Source organism: Astyanax mexicanus, chromosome 4 (assembly GCF_023375975.1).
Source record: "Astyanax mexicanus isolate ESR-SI-001 chromosome 4, AstMex3_surface, whole genome shotgun sequence".
Classification (NCBI taxonomy): domain Eukaryota; kingdom Metazoa; phylum Chordata; class Actinopteri; order Characiformes; family Acestrorhamphidae; genus Astyanax; species Astyanax mexicanus.
In genome coordinates, this window is record NC_064411.1 from 5,814,679 (window position 1) to 5,832,906 (window position 18,228).

Here is an 18,228-nt window from a genome sequence, read left to right on the forward strand (position 1 = left end):
GACAATCAATTTCACCTGCTGTTGTGCAAATGGAATAGACAACAGGTGGAAATTATTGGCAATTAGCAAGACACACTCAATAAAGGAGTGGTTCTGCAGGTGGGGACCACAGACCACGTCTCAGAACCTATGCTGTCTGGCTGATGTTTTGGTCAGTTTTGAATGTTGGTGGTTCTTTCACACTCGTGGTAGCATGAGACGGACTCTACAACCCACACAAGTGGCTCAGGTAGTGCAGCTCATCCAGGATGGCACATCAATGCGAGCTGTGGCAAGAAGGTTTGCTGTGTCTGTCAGCGTAGTGTCTAGAGGCTGGAGGCGCTACCAGGAGACAGGCCAGTACACCAGGAGACGTGGAGGAGGCCGTAGGAGGGAAACAACCCAGCAGCAGGACCGCTACCTCCGCCTTTGTGCAAGAAGGAACAGGAGGAGCACTGCCAGAGCCCTGCAAAATGACCTCCAGCAGGCCACAAATGTGCATGTGTCTGCACAAACGGTTAGAAACCGACTCCATGAGGATGGTATGAGGGCCCGACGTCCACAGATGGGGGTTGTGCTCACAGCCCAACACCGTGCAGGACGCTTGGCATTTGCCAGAGAACACCAGGATTGGCAAATTCGCCACTGGCGCCTTGTGCTCTTCACAGATGAAAGCAGGTTCATACTGAGCACATGACAGACGTGACAGAGTCTGGAGACGCCGTGGAGAGCGGTCTGCTGCCTGCAACATCCTTCCGCATGACCGGTTTGGCAGTGGGTCAGTAATGGTGTGGGGTGGCATTTCTTTGGAGGGCCGCACAGCCCTCCATGTGCTCACCAGAGGTAGCCTGACTGCCATTAGGTACCGAGATGAGATCCTCAGACCCCTTGTGAGACCATATGCTGGTGCGGTTGGCCCTGGGTTCCTCCTAATGCAGGACAATGCTAGACCTCATGTGGCTGGAGTGTGTCAGCAGTTCCTGCAAGATGAAGGCATTGAAGCTATGAACTGGCCCGCCCGTTCCCCAGACCTGAATCCGATTGAGCACATCTGGGACATCATGTCTCGCTCCATCCACCAACGTCACGTTGCACCACAGACTGTCCAGAAGTTGGCGGATGCTTTAGTCCAGGTCTGGGAGGAGATCCCTCAGGAGACCATCCGCCACCTCATCAGGAGCATGCCCAGGCGTTGTAGGGTGGTCATACAGGCACGTGTAGGCCACACACAATACTGAGAATCATTTTGACTTGTTTTAAGGACATTACATTAAAGTTGGATCAGCCTGTAGTGTGTTTTTTCACTTTAATTTTGTGTGTGGCTCCAAATCCAGGCCTCCATTGGTTAATAAATTTTATTTCCATTGATGATTTTTGTGTGATTTTGTTGTCAGCACATTCAACTTTGTACAGAACAAAGTATTCAATGAGAATATTTCATTCATTCAGATCTAGGATGTGTTATTTGAGTGTTCCCTTTATTTTTTTGAGCAGTGTACATTAAAAGCATTCAAATCATAAGCTCTGAAGATTTGGTCCTAAACATTTAGTTGCAAGCTAATAATCCTCCTCTACTCCTAACAACTATGACATCTACATTTTACAGAGTAAGTTTTTTCCCTTCTTCAGAACTGAACTCCTACAGTAACCACCCTAAGCACTGAGCTGTGTCTCACAAAGAATGTCCTGGAACATCTAACATACGATAAAACATAACATGGAATTTAATAAACATCATCCCTGGATAAGATTCATTTTGCAGAACCTGTAAAATCCATTGTTAAATTCAGTTTTCTGGTAGAACGTGTCCCAAGTGATAAAGTTAAACATTTGTGTAGGATAAGGTGTTCTGTCTGAAAGGTTTACGATCCGCACTTTTAATTGAAACAGATTTGGGATAGTTTTCTATCCTGTGTGAATGCGCAGGTGTTTATTGAGATTACCCTGATCAGAAAAACTCCTCCAACAGTCTGAGCAGTAATACGGTTTCTCTCCTGTGTGAATGCGCTGGTGATTTTGAAGATTACTCTTTTTATTAAAACTTTTCCCACAGTCTGAGCAGTGATACGGTTTCACTCCTGTGTGAATGCGCTGATGTATTTTGAGATTACTCTGTTGAGTAAAACTTCTCCCACACTCTGAGCAGTAATACGGTTTCTTTCCTGTGTGAATGCGCTGGTGTTTTCGGAGATTACACTGCTGAGTAAAACTCTTCCCACAGTCTGAGCAGTAATACGGTTTCTCTCCTGTGTGAATGCGCTGGTGTTTTTTGAGACTACTCGGTTCAGTAAAACTCTTCCCACAGTCTGAGCAGTAATACGGTTTCTCTCCTGTGTGAATGCGCTGGTGTTTTTTGAGACTACTCGGTTCAGTAAAACTCTTCCCACAGTCTGAGCAGTAATACGGTTTCTCTCCTGTGTGAATGCGCTGGTGTTTTTTAAGATCACTCTGTTTAGTAAAACTCTTCCCACAGTCTGAGCAGTGATACGGTTTCTCTCCTGTGTGAATGCGCTGGTGTATTTTGAGAGTATTTGGTGCAGTAAAACTGTTCCCACAGTCTGAGCAGTGATACGGTTTCTCTCCTGTGTGAACGCGCTGGTGTTTTTTAAGATCACTCTGTGTAGTAAAACCCTTCCCACAGTCTGAGCAGTGAAAAGGTTTCTCTCCTGTGTGAATGCGCTGGTGTTTTTTAAGATCACTCTGTTTAGTAAAACTCTTCCCACAGTCTGAGCAGTGATACGGTTTCTCTCCTGTGTGAATGCGCTGGTGTATTTTGAGAGTATTTGGTGCAGTAAAACTGTTCCCACACTCCGAGCAGTGATACGGTTTCACTCCTGTGTGAACGCGCTGGTGAATTTTGAGATGACTCTGTTTAGTAAAACTCTTCCCACAGTCTGAGCAGTGATGTGGTTTCTCTCCTGTGTGAATGTGCTGGTGAATTTTGAGATGACTCTGTTTAGTAAAACTCTTGACAGAGTGCTGCTGTTTCTCCATGTCGGGACTTGGCTTCATTTGTCTGTTAAACGTATCAAACAATGTCTGCGTGTTCTGGAGGCTCTTCAGGACGGCTTGTGCTTCAACTCTTTCAGCAGTTTAACATTGCTCTTAGTTAAATATCTTGGTTGTTGGTGATGAAGTTCAGGAGAATAATTTCATTTCTGGAAAACACAAAAAAATGCAGTTGTATATTACAATAAAAGCAGGTCAATTAACTGAAGAGAACTGCCTGAGGTGCCTATATTGACATCTGAGACATCTTCATATTACCATAAATGTTTCAGTATTTTTCCCACTTCTAAGTCCTTAGTGTAAAAGGGGTGCTGGTGGTCCTCCAGCCACTAGAGGTAGCCCACATTTTACCACTTGCAATAATCAGGCTGACGCCTGTTTACTGCCTTTATAAAGACTGCCCACTGTTTAGACAAACAGTCTTGATTCTTTTCTGGTCTCACTAGATCCTGAGAACGTAAAGAAAGAAGAAAAAAAATGTTACCCTTTAATCTGAAGCTTCGAGGATTGTGCCAAAATCATTCTACATTGATCACGTGACCAATGATGTCCAAAGCTTTTTCCTTCACACTAATTTATAAAACATTCCTTTTTTACAACTCCAGATAACATTATTTTCCAACACATTAGCTTCAGACTAACAGTGATATGCACTCCTAAAGTCCTTTTTATGTAGATCACAAGTGAAAATTTGGTGAGAAATGTAATTGTAATTGTGCTTTTTACCCAGAAAGACTGCAGCTCCACATCAATGGCTTAACTGATTTGTTTACTAAATCAATTTAGTAAACGGTGGCGTATCATAGCATCTGGTCGAAGCCCAACTTCATCTGCAGAACCAGAGAGCAGCAGAAGCTCTACACCAGCAGATTCAGAGCAGCAGCTCCAAATTTCATCAACTCTAACTAAATGTTACTAAAGCAGTAAATCATTCTAGCACTTCCACCTTAAATATGATCAATTCCTCTTAGTTGTCCTGGAAATGTAACAAAACGTTTAGTGAATAAAATAAAATTACTATATGAACTCAGTGTATTTCAGCAGTTTGGAATGAATTTGCTTGAGAGAGAGTGAATTCTTGTCCTGACTCTTAACTTTTTCCATATTTAGATAATATTACTTTTTTCCAGACGAGGGACCGAAAGACATAAATCCTTGGGTTTTACAGATTGAGTGGGTCGATGACGAGGCAGAGAGCTCAGGATAAGATTGGCTAACGTTCGCTTTCACAAAGAAACCCGGGTGCTTTTTAATTATTTTATTATAATAAATGTTCTTTTATACAAAGTACAGTATCAGTGGAGACTTATTTCTTGCATCTACATACCATCACAGCTCCAGCAATTACATTTTAATTAGGGGTGTGACGAGACACTAATATCACAAGACGAGACACGATAATGGGTTCACGAGAACGAGATTTAAAAATAAAACTTTAATGAAAACTTCAAAAATGAAAAATGGCTTGAAAACTAGTTTTTGTTTTATTTGACAAAATCATATAACGCAAACTTAACAGGCTGGTTTCTCTTACATTGATTCTATAAGAAATAAAAATAAGAATAACAAAAATATTTTTTTTTAGGTCTTATAAAGTGCAAACAATACGTGCAAACCACAATCAGTCATATTAAGTCTATGGTTTGTGTTATTTTCTCCTAAATCTCTTGTAATTTAACTATGCATAACCATAATTAGTCATATTAAGACTATGCTTGAAGTGCAAACAGAGACAGAACATTTTTTAAATACAGTACAGAGCTAAGGGATCAGTACAACTGCCTATGAAACAGTCACGTGTAGGATTTACTTACAGTATTTATATATGGTTTGTGTCTTGTTGGTCACTCTGTTACCGTTTATTGTTTCCACTGGAGCCAAAATGCAGCCAGATATACAATTTAAAAGTAGCAGAAGCATCTTCTACACAACTGCCTGTATTTTCCTCTTCTGTTAAGAGCTGCTCTCACAACTCAGCCACCACTCTCGCTGCTATCGCTACTGTGTTGCAAGATCCCTCTTAAAAAGTCCACACTAGGTGACAGGACAAAAACATTGGCAACATTAGCCAGCAAGGTAACATTAGATACTTCGTTAAAAAAAGCACTGTGAACATTGGCTAGCTAGAGAACATTAGCTACTTGGTTAAAAAACACTGGGAACATTGGCTAGCTAGATAATGTTAGCTACTGGTTAAAAAAGAAACGCTGGCAACATTAGCTAGCTAGTTAACACCAGCTACTTTGGTCCCCTATTATGGGCCAGTTCTGCCTCTTAAACAGCTCTCTTTTTCTCTCTGTCAGTCGCGTTAAGGACACATATCAGCTCCCACTGTAGAAGAACACTTAAACATTATTCTCACAAAATAAATCACATCATTAAACATTTTACTATTGCTAAGTCTTTTTTAAATCTCTGCAAAAAGCTGTGTGATTTTATGTACCACGAACGATGGAGAAAAATATAAAATATATATATTTTTTTAAAAACAGCAACTGGATAGAAGGGTACATTCACTTTGAAGGTAAGTGAAGGTTCTAGCCCACTTTAGGTAACCTAACCAATGCTATTTCGATAACCAAGCTAAGCTAGCAGGCAATTTCAAACTATAATATACTACTAGAAGCCTTAAACACATTAAATTTGTATTACGTTGTTGTTATATAGTCTAAATGGTAGGATAATGTACAAGCTGTCTGTAATGTTTAATCCTTTCCTTTATAATTAACTTTAGCTGTTAGGTGTGGTATTGGTAACAACACTGGGTCATTTTACAAGCTAATTTTGCTAATGCTAATGCTCCTGCCTCAGTGCTGAAAGAATCTGTAAATCTAAGCTTACTGTAAATAAACAGAAGCGCTTTACACCCAAATAAACAGTTTTCAGGAGAGAAATCTGTGTAGATTAACATCTAGCGCTCACTAACCTTAAAGAGAGAGAGAGAGAGAGAGAGAGAGAGAGAGAGAGAGAGAGAGAGAGAGAGAGAGAGAGAGAGAAACTTCTTCATACCTTCTGTAGCTCAGCTGATCCTTCTCTTCCTCCGGCGCTCCAGCTACAGACCCCGGAAGCTCAGCCTCATCCGGGTTATGCAGAGCCCCGCCCCCTCCCCCGCTACATCACATTATACCCCATCACCGCTAGAGGGAGCCCGCGAGGGAGTCCTCAATGCATGGAGCTGAATGCAGCTAAACAGCTAAAACTCTCATTTAAAACACTGTATAACTACTTCTCTGGAGTTTCCCTTTAATTTTACAAAGTAGAATAAAGTATTTCACTAAAATAGGAAAGAAAACTTACCCCTATATTTCCATTTTCTAAAACTAATGTTTTTTATTCAGTAGATTTACTAGCATTACTGCTACTGATGCTGGAGTTACACCCAGACCTCTTTTAAAAGGATTAAAACTGCAGTTTATAAGCTTTAATAATTATCTCTGCGGTGATGAAATAGTTGTAGTCTGACAGAGGAAGGTCTGATGAATTAATTTCACTATGGGTTTATGTTGACACAATGTATAGTTTAGACAGCAGACTGATACAACTATGCCTATTCTGTATTCATATCATTTAATGGGATATAACCATTTATCGCCTATAGTGTGATGACTCCTACATCTACAATTACGCTTTTTCCATAGATAACTCCATGTTTTCTGACAGAGGAGGGTCTGATGAATTAATTTCACTATGGGTTTATGTTGACACAATGTATAGTTTAGGCTGCAGACTGATACAACTATGCCTATTCTGTATTAATATCATTTAATGGTATATAACCATTTATCGCCTATAGTGTGATGACTCCTACATCTACAATTACGCTTTTTTCATAGATAACTCCATGTTTTCTGACAGAGGAGGGTCTGATGAATTAATTTCACTATGGTTTTATGTTGACACAATGTATAGTTTAGACAGCAGATTGATAAAACTATGCCCACCCTTTATTAATATCATTTAATGGGATAAAATAATGTGTATACGTACTTTTTCATATATAGTACTACTTCTTTTTGTTTTCAAATATTATAATAATAGTGTAGCCTAAGGATATTAAAATTGCATTTTGTCTAATATTAACTAAAAATGTATTAACCGCTTGGGTCTTTTATTTTGAAACACGCACTTCCGGTTGCCGTCGGATTTGTCCCTCTAATGTTGCTGTCTTCGCGCTGCTCGGAGGAAGAGCAGGATCAGCTGAACTACAGAAGGTATGAAGAAGTTTCTCTCTCTCTCTCTCTCTCTCTCTCTCTCTTTTTATTTCAAATGCCAAGCAAGCGCTGGATCTACACAGATTTCTCCCCTGAAAACTGTTTATTTGGGTGTAATGCGCTTCTGTATTTACAGTAAGCTTAGATTTACAGATTTTTCCAGCACTATGGCAGGAGCATTAGCATTAGCAAAATGCGCTCTTTGCACAACTACGTTTCATCAGTGCTGCTCCAGCGTTTCCTGTTTGGCTTTTCCAGTACACTCCTTATGGCAGTATTTTCAGCTGGTGTTTACAAGAGCTTCTAAAAATTTACCTCAACGTCAAGGAGACCAGTAAAGCCTTCCACTAGAAAGCTAGAGAAAGACTTTAAACTATATACCTATAAACTATATCATACCTACACACTACCAAGATTTTTTCTTATATTTTACGTTAGCCCACACAGCTCAGCATTAGCTAGTATAGCTAACTAGCTTGCTAGGTGCATTACTGATAGTTGTTAGTTTCTCCTGTTATCAAATGGAAGTCTAATAAAATGCTAGTAACAATAATAATGCTAACTATAATAATCATCATAAAAATAATTAGACAAATGCTAGCTATAATAATAAAAATGCTGGCTATAACAATGCTAACTATAATAAAAATGATAGTAAAAATAATAATCCTTATAAAAAGAATCATACACATTCTAGCATTAATAATATTAATAATAATAAAAGTGCTAGCTATAATAATAATAATAATATCTAGCTATAATAATAATAATAATATCTAGCTATAATATTAATAATAATAATAATATCAATAATAATAATAATAATAATATCTAGCTATAATAATAAAAATGCTAGCTGGTGGATCATTCAGCCAAGTACTAGGGCTGGCCCGAATAGCGTTTTTTGAGCTCCGGATATTCGGCACTGATTCAAAGCGAATATTCGAATATTCGTTTTTAAAAAAAGAGGTAAAAAAAGAGGTAAAAAAAAAAAAGAAAATCACGGCCCCCTTAAGACATATTCACCCCGGATTTTTGGTGTTTTTATCCCGGATTTTTGTTTTTCACCCCATATTTTTTCTGTGTTTTTAGCCCAGATTTCTTTGTGTTTTCATCCCGGAATTTCTGCTGCCGCACACCGCGTCTTATCTGCTGCGTAGAATAAATAAAGAAAATAAATGATGTAATTACTATTATTATTAGAAAAATAACAAACAAAAATAAACCCAAAATGTTGACAAAAATATAGTCTAACGAATAAAAAAAATAAGAAACGAAAAACTCCACAGGACCAAAGAAAATTACTAAGACATGTAATACTGAAAAAAAAACGGAAAAAACAAATACGCGTCTGGGGATAAAAATTAAACAAACCAAACCACACTCAAAGAAATAAATGTATATATAAACAAAACAAAAGAATGGACAAAAACAACAATCCGTTAAAAAAACTCATTTAAATCCATTAAAAAACTCATTTAAAACAATCACAGGCTTTTTGCGCAGAATAATAAAAGTTTCGGTTAGTTTCAGTTTCAAATCATGAAAACAGCTCACCAAAACCTCAACCTATCCTTTATATTTGACAATATTTGATTAACTTACAGGTCCTTACTTATTTTTATTTAACTGAACTGAGTTGTAAATTATTTATAGCCTCGCGCTGAATTCATCTCCCGCTGCGAAAGAGAGAGAGAGAGAGAGAGGCGCAGCGCATTTTGCCTGATTTTAATTAACAGTACATTTGTTGGCTTTAGTAAGTTTAATAACATTAATTTTAGTATACTTGTCAGATCTTATTTATAAAAACTTTTTTTAGAAGACAGAGGTTATTCTGCGCGCAATGCCGCGCCGCTGCGCCAAGCACCACTTTGCGTGCCTGACATTTCAGAGTGCTGGACGAGATTTTAATTCATGAATTAATATATTTAATATTTTAATAAATTTGCCCTGGTGATAAGAAACGAATGCTAACATATAGCTTTATATTTCTGTGTATTTCAAATGTTTTAAGTTTTATGTAATTGACGGGCAGCACCACGCGCCAGATTGACAATGTGCTTTATTTTTCAGATATAAAAGTGAAATTCAGTTAAATAATAGCAAAGTTAACTAAAATAAATTTATGTTCAGTCAAAGTTATTTTCTCTTTTAATTTTCCATTTCAAAACTCCAGCATTTGAGTGAGAATAAGCATCTGTTGAAATTTTTAAACAGCAGAATGCCTAGTTACAGTTATTTAGTCTGTGTACTAAACATAAATATAAATCCTTATAACTGACAGAAATAAATATAACTAATAATAATTTATAGTTACAGTGCAGATTTTTAAGTATATATATTTTTTCATAGTTGATTGCTGAAGGCTCTGGGTGTGGTTTATTTTTATGTGGTAAAGATGTGATGGTATGGAGTATTTTGGAGCGCAGGGTGAGCAATCGCGCTAAGCTTTTTTCCGCCGCCAAGATAGAAACACGCCAGAAATTTACCTCAACACACATCATTTCCAGACCACCACGCCCATCGGTGTTAATATATTCCAAAGTCCAACGCTATTTTAAGGACGCGTGCAAGGCCTAAAAATAGACTGTTGACGGGTGGCAAAGCGCCACGCTACACGCCTTGCGTGGGGTGTATGATAGGGCTCTTTGTCTGTATGCGCAAAGTTTAAAAAAAGTTCATTCAGCTGCTAAAGTAACGTGCAGTAACGGAGTGTCGAAAATGGTAACGGCGTTATAGTTACAGTCATAGTAATTAGTTAGATTACTCCTTACTGAAAAAAGTAACGGCGTTAGTAACGCCGTTTATTTTAACGCCATTACTCCCAACACTGTCGTCTGGATTAAACTCCCGCTCCAGCCAATAACAGTTCAGTTCTGTCCCGCACGCAAGATATTCTGACGGGACCCGCGAGAACAGAAGTGGTTAGAGTGAGGTGGAGCTCTGGAAAGTAGAAAAAAAACGAATATCCGAATACCAAAATTAAAAACCGAATACCTACTCAACGAACGAATATCCGAATACCCGAATATTCGGGTCCAGCCCTACCAAGTACGTTTAGCTGATCTCCTCTCCCAAACACTTGGAACCTGGGTGCTGTAACGTTAATAATTCCATTTAAAAAGCAGTGGCACTGCATGCTTTTCCAGTCGTCTCCAAGCTTCTGACGTTTTTGGTTTAACTTCTGACCATTTTGACCTCTCGCCAGTAAAAAAAAAATTATGTTTTGCCCATAGACTGTATATAAAGATGGACGCCGTGTCGCCGTTCCCATTCATTCAATGAAAATGAAGCCAAAATCTTCCCCCATTTTGGCGATTCAGAGACCAGAGTCTGCGCAGTAGAGACCAGAGGAGGGAGAAAGGCTGTGGAGAGACGGCCTACTCATTTAAATAACCCCGCCCCTGAGGGCTGCCTTGCGGTCACAGACTGCAGAGCGGGGCGGAGCGGAGCTGACGGTCTGTTATTGGTCCCGCCCATAAGAAGCCCTTTTACCATAACCACACCTTTTTTGAATAGAGCCGAATAAAGTTTTAAAAACCGAATTCTGTGGGGATATAAAAATTTGACAATATAAGCAGAGGCTACACTAGCTGCTGCATTTAAATAATGGAGGTAGAATTACAGTATATTAGAAAAAAAACGTGATTGAAAGTTGTCTGTTTTGCCATTGAAACCTATGGGGATGGGTGGAGTTACACAGCTTTCTGCAGCCGAACAGCAGGGGGCGCCCGACCTGTGGTGGCTTCACTTTTAAGAGACGATGCTCTGTCCAGCTATATACAGTCTATGAATTTGCCTATACAGGCGAATGTAAACAATTCAACCGGAAACGTCCGAGCCGCATTATTTGAAAACGGAAATGTGTCAGAGCCGTGAGTGCAAGGAGCCCATTAGCTTGTAAAATGACCCAGTGTTGTTACCAATACCACACCTAACAGCTAAAGTTAATTATAAAGAAAAGGATTAAGCATTACAGACAGCTTGTACATTATCCTACCATTTAGGCTATATAACAACAACTCATCACACATTTAATGTGTTTAAGACATTCAGGCTTCTAATAGTATTTTATTGTTTGAAATTGCCTGCTAGCTTAGCTTAGTTATTTAGATAGCATTGGTTAGGTTAGCTAAAGGTGGCTAGAACCTTATGTTACCTTCAAAATGAATGTACCCCTCTATACAGTTGCTTTATTTTTTTTAAACTTATTTGATATTTTTCTCCATCGTTCGTGGTACATAAAAAGCAGCACACAGCTTTTTATGCATATTTAAAAAAGTGTTTGCAATAGTAAAATGTTTTATAATGTGATTTTTTGTTTATGTGGGAATGTAAGATTGGAGCTGATGTGTTTCCTTAGCGCGACTGGCAGAGAGAAAAAGAGAACTGTTTAATAGGCAGAACTGGCCCATAATAAGAGACCAAAGTAGCTGATGTTCGCTAGCTATCTAATGTAACCAGCGATTTTTTTTTACCAATAGCAAACATCATCTAGCTATCTAATGTTCCAAGTGTATTTTTAACCCAAGTATCTAATTTTATCTAGCTATCCAATGTTCACAGTGCTTTTTTTTAACCAAGTAGCTAATGTTATCTAGCTAGTCAATGTTACCAGTGCTTTTTTAACCAAGTAGCTAATTTTACTTTGCTGGCTAATGTTACCAGTGTTTTTGTCCTGTCACCAACTCAGGACATATTTTATTATTTTAATTTGGATACAAACTTTCCTGCACTTCCTTCTAAGTAAGATAATGTGGCCAGCCAAGGCATCAAATCATCATTTCTTGCATTTCAGACATCAATAGACGCTGCATTTTCCGACATCCATCCATTTGCTTTTTTTTATATATTTTATTTTAAAGAAACAAAAACATCTTTTATAATTAAAATTAGGGGTGTGAAAAGATCCCGAGGCACGAGATCTCGTGAGATTAAAATGTGACAATATTTCTAGTCAAGCTTAAACCTGTCTTGCGGGGAAAAAAAAAATTTAGTGTGGACTTTTTAAGAGAGATCTGGCAACACAGTAGCGATAGCAGCGAGTGTGGTGGCTGACCCACTCAATCTGTAAAACCCAAGGATTTATGTCTTTCGGTCCCTCGTCTGGAAAAAAATTATATTATCTCATGTCTAGAACATAAAAACAGGAAAGAGGCAGGACAAGAATTCACTCTCTCTCGAGCATATTAATTCCAAACTGCTGAAATGCACTGTATGAGTTAATATAGTCCTTTTATTTTATTCACTAAATGTTTAGTTACATTTCCAGGACAACTAAGAGAAATTGATAATATTTAAGGTGGAAGTGCTAGAATGATTTACTGCTTTAGTAACATTTAGTTAGAGTTGATGAAATTTGGAGCTGCTGCTCTGAATCTGCTGGTGTAGAGCTTCTGCTGCTCTCTGGTTCTACAGATGAAGTTGGGCTTCGACCGGATGCTGTGATACGCCACCGTGTCCGCTATATTGATTTAGTAAACAAATTAGTTAAGCCATTGATGTCAGGTTCTAGTGAGACCAGAAAAGAATCAAGACTGTTTGTCTAAACAGTGGGCAGTGTTTATAAAGGCAGTAAACAGGCGTCAGCCTGATTATTGCAAGTGGTAAAATGTGGGCTACCTCTAGTGGCTGGAGGACCACCAGCACCCCCTTTACACTAAGGACTTAGAAGTAGGAAAAATACTGAAACATTTATGGTGATATGAAGATGTCTCAGATGTCAATATAGGCACCTCAGGCAGTTCTCTTCAGTTAATTGACCTGCTTTTATTGTAATATACAACTGCATTTTTCTTTGTGTTTTCCAGAAATGAAATTATTCTCCTGAACTTCATCACCAACAACCAGGATATTTAACTAAGAGCAGTGTTAAACTGCTAAAAGAGTTGAAGAACAAGCCGTCCTGAAGAGCCTCCAGAACACGCAGACATTGTTTGATACATTTAACAGACAAATGAAGCCAAGTCCCGACATGGAGAAACATCAGCACTCTGTCAAGAGTTTTACTCAACAGAGTAATCTCAAAAAACACCAGCGCATTCACACAGGAGAAAAAACACATCACTGCTCAGACTGTGGGAAGAGTTTTACTAAACAGAGTAATCTCAAAAACCACCAGCGCATTCACACAGGAGAGAAACCATATTGCTGCTCAGACTGTGGGAAGAGATTTACTGCAAAGAGTAATCTCAAAATTCACCAGCGCATTCACACAGGAGAAAAACCGTATCACTGCTCAGACTGTGGAAAGAGTTTTAATAAACAGAATGCTGTCAAACTGCATCAGCGCATTCACACAGGAGAAAAACCGTATCACTGCTCAGACTGTGGGAAGAGTTTTAATCATCAGAGTAATCTCAAAATACATCAGCGCATTCACACAGGAGAGAAACCGTATTACTGCTCAGACTGTGGGAAGAGTTTTACTTTACAGAGTACTCTCAATAATCACCAGCGCATTCACACAGGGGAGAAACCGCATCACTGCTCAGACTGTGGGAAGAGTTTTACTGAACAGAGTGCTCTCCAAAAACACGAGCGCATTCATACAGGAGAGAAACCGTATTACTGCTCAGACTGTGGGAAGAGTTTTACTCTACAGGTTACATTCCAAATACACCAGCGCATTCACACTGGAGAGAAACCGTATTACTGCTCAGACTGTGGGAGGAGTTTTACTCAACAGGTTACATTCCAAATACACCAGCGCATTCACACAGGAGAGAAACCGTATTACTGCTCAGACTGTGGGAAGAGTTTTACTCAACAGAATAGTCTCAAAAAACACCAGCGCATTCACACAGGAGAGAAACCGTATCACTGCTCAGTCTGTGGGAAGAGTTTTAATCAACAGAGTCATCTCAAAAATCACCAGAGCATTCACACAGGAGAGAAAACTGTACCAAATTTGTCCCACGGCAATTAAAAGTGCAAATCGAAAGTCTTTCAGACAGAACACCTTATCCTACACAAATGTTTTACTTTGTCGCTTGGGACACGTTCCACCAGAAACAAACATGAACTGAATTTAACAATGGATTTTACAGGTTCAGCAAAATGAATCTCATCCAGCGATCATGTTTATTGAATTCCATGTTATGTTTTCTAATATGTTTGATATTCCAGGACATTCTTTGTGAGACAGAGCTGAGCTTTTAGGGTAATTACGGTAGGAGTTCAGTTCTGAAGAATGGAAAAAACTTAGTCTTTAAAATTTAGATGTCATAGTGAGTAGGATTCCTAGCTGGCAACTAAATGTTTTGGACCAAACCTTCAGAGCTTATGATTTTAACCCCCTTTCTAGTATATGCAGATTTGATTATTTCTATTAATTTCTAGTATCTCTTTTTTCACTCTGTGGAAGCCGTCCTCAGTTCCCCAAGCTTAGCATAGCTTAGCTTAATACTATTAACCATTAGGCCCATCTGCATGAAAGAAGAAGTGAAAACACCACCTGAGGAACTCCAGAGTGTGCTCCCAAAAGTGAGACCCAGAGCCACAGAGAGACGACACTGTGCTGGGTACTGCCATGTGGACCAGAGGAGCATCCAGACTCTGCAGAGAGGCCAACAAAATCCTTTCCAGAGGTTAAATAAAACGCTCCAGCTGTAGTTCTCAAACTGAAATCAACCCACTCCAGGCTTGTGTAGTGCAGTAAGGTTGTGGGCTCATTCATTCCCTTTGCTGGTGTTCTCATTTGTCTATGGTTCAGTCGTTCTGATTAAAAATCTGTTAACATAGAGGGATATTTGGTTGTTGTATTACTCAAGTTTTGTGCTCTCTTATCTTTTTCTTATTGAATATTATATGTTGTTTAAGGTTTTTAATCTCCAAAATTTACTAAGAATATCCAAATCTTGTAGTTTCTTAATTGTTTTTATCCACTACAAACTATTATCTTTGTATTGCTTCACCTCTATATTTACTCATCTGTGTGTTTTAATAAACGGCTTTTAGATTGCAGATCTGCAATCTCATTGTGTTTTCTCAACATATGTTTGACATGAAACCTATAGGCCTGAGATTGTCTTATGTTATTATTTGTTAAATACTCAAAGGCGCCCAACAGAGAAATCCAATGTAAAATGGATTTGTGTTGAAGTGTAACATAATAGTCAATTTAAGATTGAAATTCGGAAAAAAATATGTTTTTTTGTTATTGGTTCAGGCTTAAAAGGGTTAAATATACAATAACTTCCAAAGGTAGAGTAACATGTTTTTAACTTGATTTCATGTTTATAAGGTTTTTTTTTATGTGAATGCTTGTGGGTTGTGTTGTTTTTTGAAGAGCATAGTCATTCACCAACTATACTTAATTGTTATTTACTTAATTATTGACCATTATTATTGGTAGCTTGTCTAGCTAAATATCCAAACACAGCATTTGCTATTTTACTGACCAAATGTATAAACAAAGCATTTCATGTATTACTGACTACTAGTATTGATAGCTAGCTAACTAAATATCCAAACACAGCATTTGCTGTTTAACTGACCACTATTATTGGTAGCTAGCCTAGCTAAATGTACAAACAAAGCAGTTGCTTTTTTACTGACCAATGTAAGTGTTTCAGCACTAGTAACAGTGTGTAACAGTCTGGTAAATTTGTTTTATTTCTTGCAATTTTTTTTCTTGTAATTTGTGTTCTCTTTCAAGCGTTCATTCGGTATCTCACTATGGGATACACCCCTCTCGCATATTTCTCATGTAGCCCCGGGTTATAAAATGTAAAACTGCCTAGTTCTAAAATAAATACACAAATAAATACAGTAATAATTAAAGTCTTATAAATGCATAGTGATGGTTTAAAAGAGTACTAAACATGTTCAAAATAGTCATTGTGTTTGTGTAAATAGTTTAAAAAGAAAAGCAGTACAGAGTACATATTTCATTTATTTTCTGTGTTAATGCAGGAAGGTTAGCTAAAAGTGATTAAGGGATCTACTGAGGGAGAAGTGTACAGGTGAGGGTGGAGTAGAGGATTGGAACAGGCCCGCCCACGGGACGAGAGAGAACAGCGGAGATGCGGGAGTAGCAGCGCGGGAGAGGCGAGGAGGAAAAAGTTCCTCACAGGCTGAACTAAATTCACTAATAATCAGTATTAATTAAACTAACCGGTAATTTTAAGGACACTGAAGTCCATACTGAGAGTGTGCTGGTGGATGAAGCTGGGATAATCTCTCTATAAGTAAAGTTCTGTTAGCACTGTTAGCTTAGCCAGCTCGGCTAGCTGTGTTTAGCCTCGTGTATTAGCTGCTCTGCGCTAGCCGTGAACTCTCCGCTGCAGCGCCGCTCCGACAGACTGTTCCCCGGACTGACTCGCGCTCTCTCCGCCTCCACTGAACACCAGGACCGCTAACACTGCTAACCAGAGAGCGCTCTGAGTCCCCGCGTGGATCAGAGTTCCTCTGAGGGAAAACGCTCCGTGCTGCAGGACCCCGCGCTCTGCTCCCGCTCATATTCACTGAATCTGAGGTAAATCTGAAACTCTTATTTCTGCTCGTTAGAGTAAAGCGGACATTAAGCTCCGAACCAGACCTGCACCGTTTAGTTCTGTTCATTTCATCTATAATTCTGTTCTTTATGAGTGTATTCTTTAGAGTGGGCCCACATATTTAATTTAAGATGGTATTTTATTTTACAAACTAACTTTAAAAGGTATTTTTTCTTATTTAAGGTACATTTCTGATTAAGGGTTTAAATCTATAACTGACAGTGTAGTTCTGAAAGTAAGAAAAAAGGGGTATATTAACCTAAAATCAATCCTATAGATAAAATCTAAGATACTACTTCTAAAAATAAGGTCTAATCCTTAAATATAATTCTGAGCAATAATAATCATTAAACCAATTGTTTATTTAATTAATTAATTAATTAATTAATAGTCATTTAAATAATTGGGGTACTGTTTAAAATATAAATTTATTATTTGTGTCTTAAGTTTACATATGGGTATTTGCACACTATACACTGTGTGCAGAATTATTAGGCAAATGAGTATTTTGATCACATCATCCTTTTAATACATGTTGTCCTACTCCAAGCTGTATAGGCCTGAGAGCCAACTACTAATTAAGTTAATCAGGTGATGTGCATCTCTGTATTTAGAAGGGGTGTGGTCTAATGACATCAACACACTATATAAGGTTTGCTTAATTATTAGGCAACTTCCTTTCCTTTGGCAAAATATGTCAGAAGAGAGATTTGACGGACTCTGAAAAGTCAAAAATTGTGAGATGTCTTGCAGAGGAATGCAGCAGTCTTGAAATGGCCAAACTTTTGAAGTTTGATAACCGAACAATCAAGCGTTTCATGGCAAATAGCCAACAGGGTCACAAGAAGCGTGTTGGAAAAAAAGGCGCAAAATAACTGCCCATGAATTGAGGAAAATCAAGTGTGAAGCTGCCAAGATGCTATTTGCCACCAGTTTTGCTATATTTCAGAGATGCAACATTTACTGGAGTATCAAAAAGCACAAGGTGTGCGATACTCAGGGACATGGCCAAGGTAAGGAAGGCTAAAAAATGACCACCTTTTAACAAGAAACATAAGATAAAACGTCAAGACTGGGCCAAGAAATATCTTAAGACTGATTTTTCCAAGGTTTAATGGACTGATGAAATGAGCGTGGCCAGATGGATGGGCCCGAGGCTGGATCAGTAAAGGGCAGAGTGCTCCACTCTGACACCAGCAAGGTGGAGGTGGGGTACTGGTATGGGCTGGTATCATCAAAGATGAACTTGTGGGACCTTTTCGGATTGAGTATGGAGTGAAGCTCAACTCCCAGACCTACTGCCAGTTTCCAGAAGACACCTTCTTTAAGCAGTGGTACAGGAAGATGTTGGTATCGTTCAAGAAAAACATGATTCTCATGCAGGACAATGCTCCATCACACGCATCCAAATACTCCACAGCGTGGCTGGCCAGTAAAGGTCTAAAAGAAGAAAAAATAACGCCATGGCCCCCTTGTTCACCTGATCTGAACCTGTGGTCCCTCATAAAATGTGAGATCCACAGAGAGGGAAA

The 18,228-nt window shown here is 38.7% G+C and overlaps 3 protein-coding genes across 9 annotated transcripts in view; 1 reads left to right on the plus strand and 2 right to left on the minus strand.

Moving 5' to 3' along the window:
• LOC125801353 (zinc finger protein 239-like) overlaps positions 1-15,164 on the plus strand; it is a 53,849-nt gene extending 38,685 nt beyond the window's left edge. The window contains exons 2-3 of one of the 3 annotated variants that reach the window (XM_049477939.1): positions 12,708-12,898; positions 13,010-15,164. In XM_049477939.1, coding sequence (XP_049333896.1) covers positions 13,156-14,127 — 972 coding nt within the window. In that variant the 5' untranslated portion in view covers positions 12,708-12,898; positions 13,010-13,155 and the 3' untranslated portion in view covers positions 14,128-15,164. Of the gene's footprint in view, positions 1-7,118; positions 7,200-12,494; positions 12,899-13,009 lie in introns of those variants that run through there. The other 2 variants (XM_049477938.1, XM_049477940.1) reach the window with 2 other exon arrangements.
• Positions 1-18,228, minus strand: part of LOC125801455 (zinc finger protein 239-like) — a 331,934-nt gene that overhangs the window by 282,915 nt on the left and 30,791 nt on the right. The gene's annotated exons all lie outside the window — the stretch shown is intronic.
• LOC111197069 (zinc finger protein 585B-like) overlaps positions 1,461-18,228 on the minus strand; it is a 35,797-nt gene continuing 19,029 nt past the window's right edge. The window contains exons 1-3 of one of the 5 annotated variants that reach the window (XM_049477764.1): positions 4,803-5,957; positions 3,247-3,437; positions 1,461-3,137 (exon numbers count right to left, since the gene is read on the minus strand). In XM_049477764.1, coding sequence (XP_049333721.1) covers positions 1,885-2,991 — 1,107 coding nt within the window. In that variant the 5' untranslated portion in view covers positions 2,992-3,137; positions 3,247-3,437; positions 4,803-5,957 and the 3' untranslated portion in view covers positions 1,461-1,884. Of the gene's footprint in view, positions 3,138-3,246; positions 5,958-18,228 lie in introns of those variants that run through there. The other 4 variants (XM_049477763.1, XM_049477761.1, XM_049477762.1 and 1 more) reach the window with 4 other exon arrangements.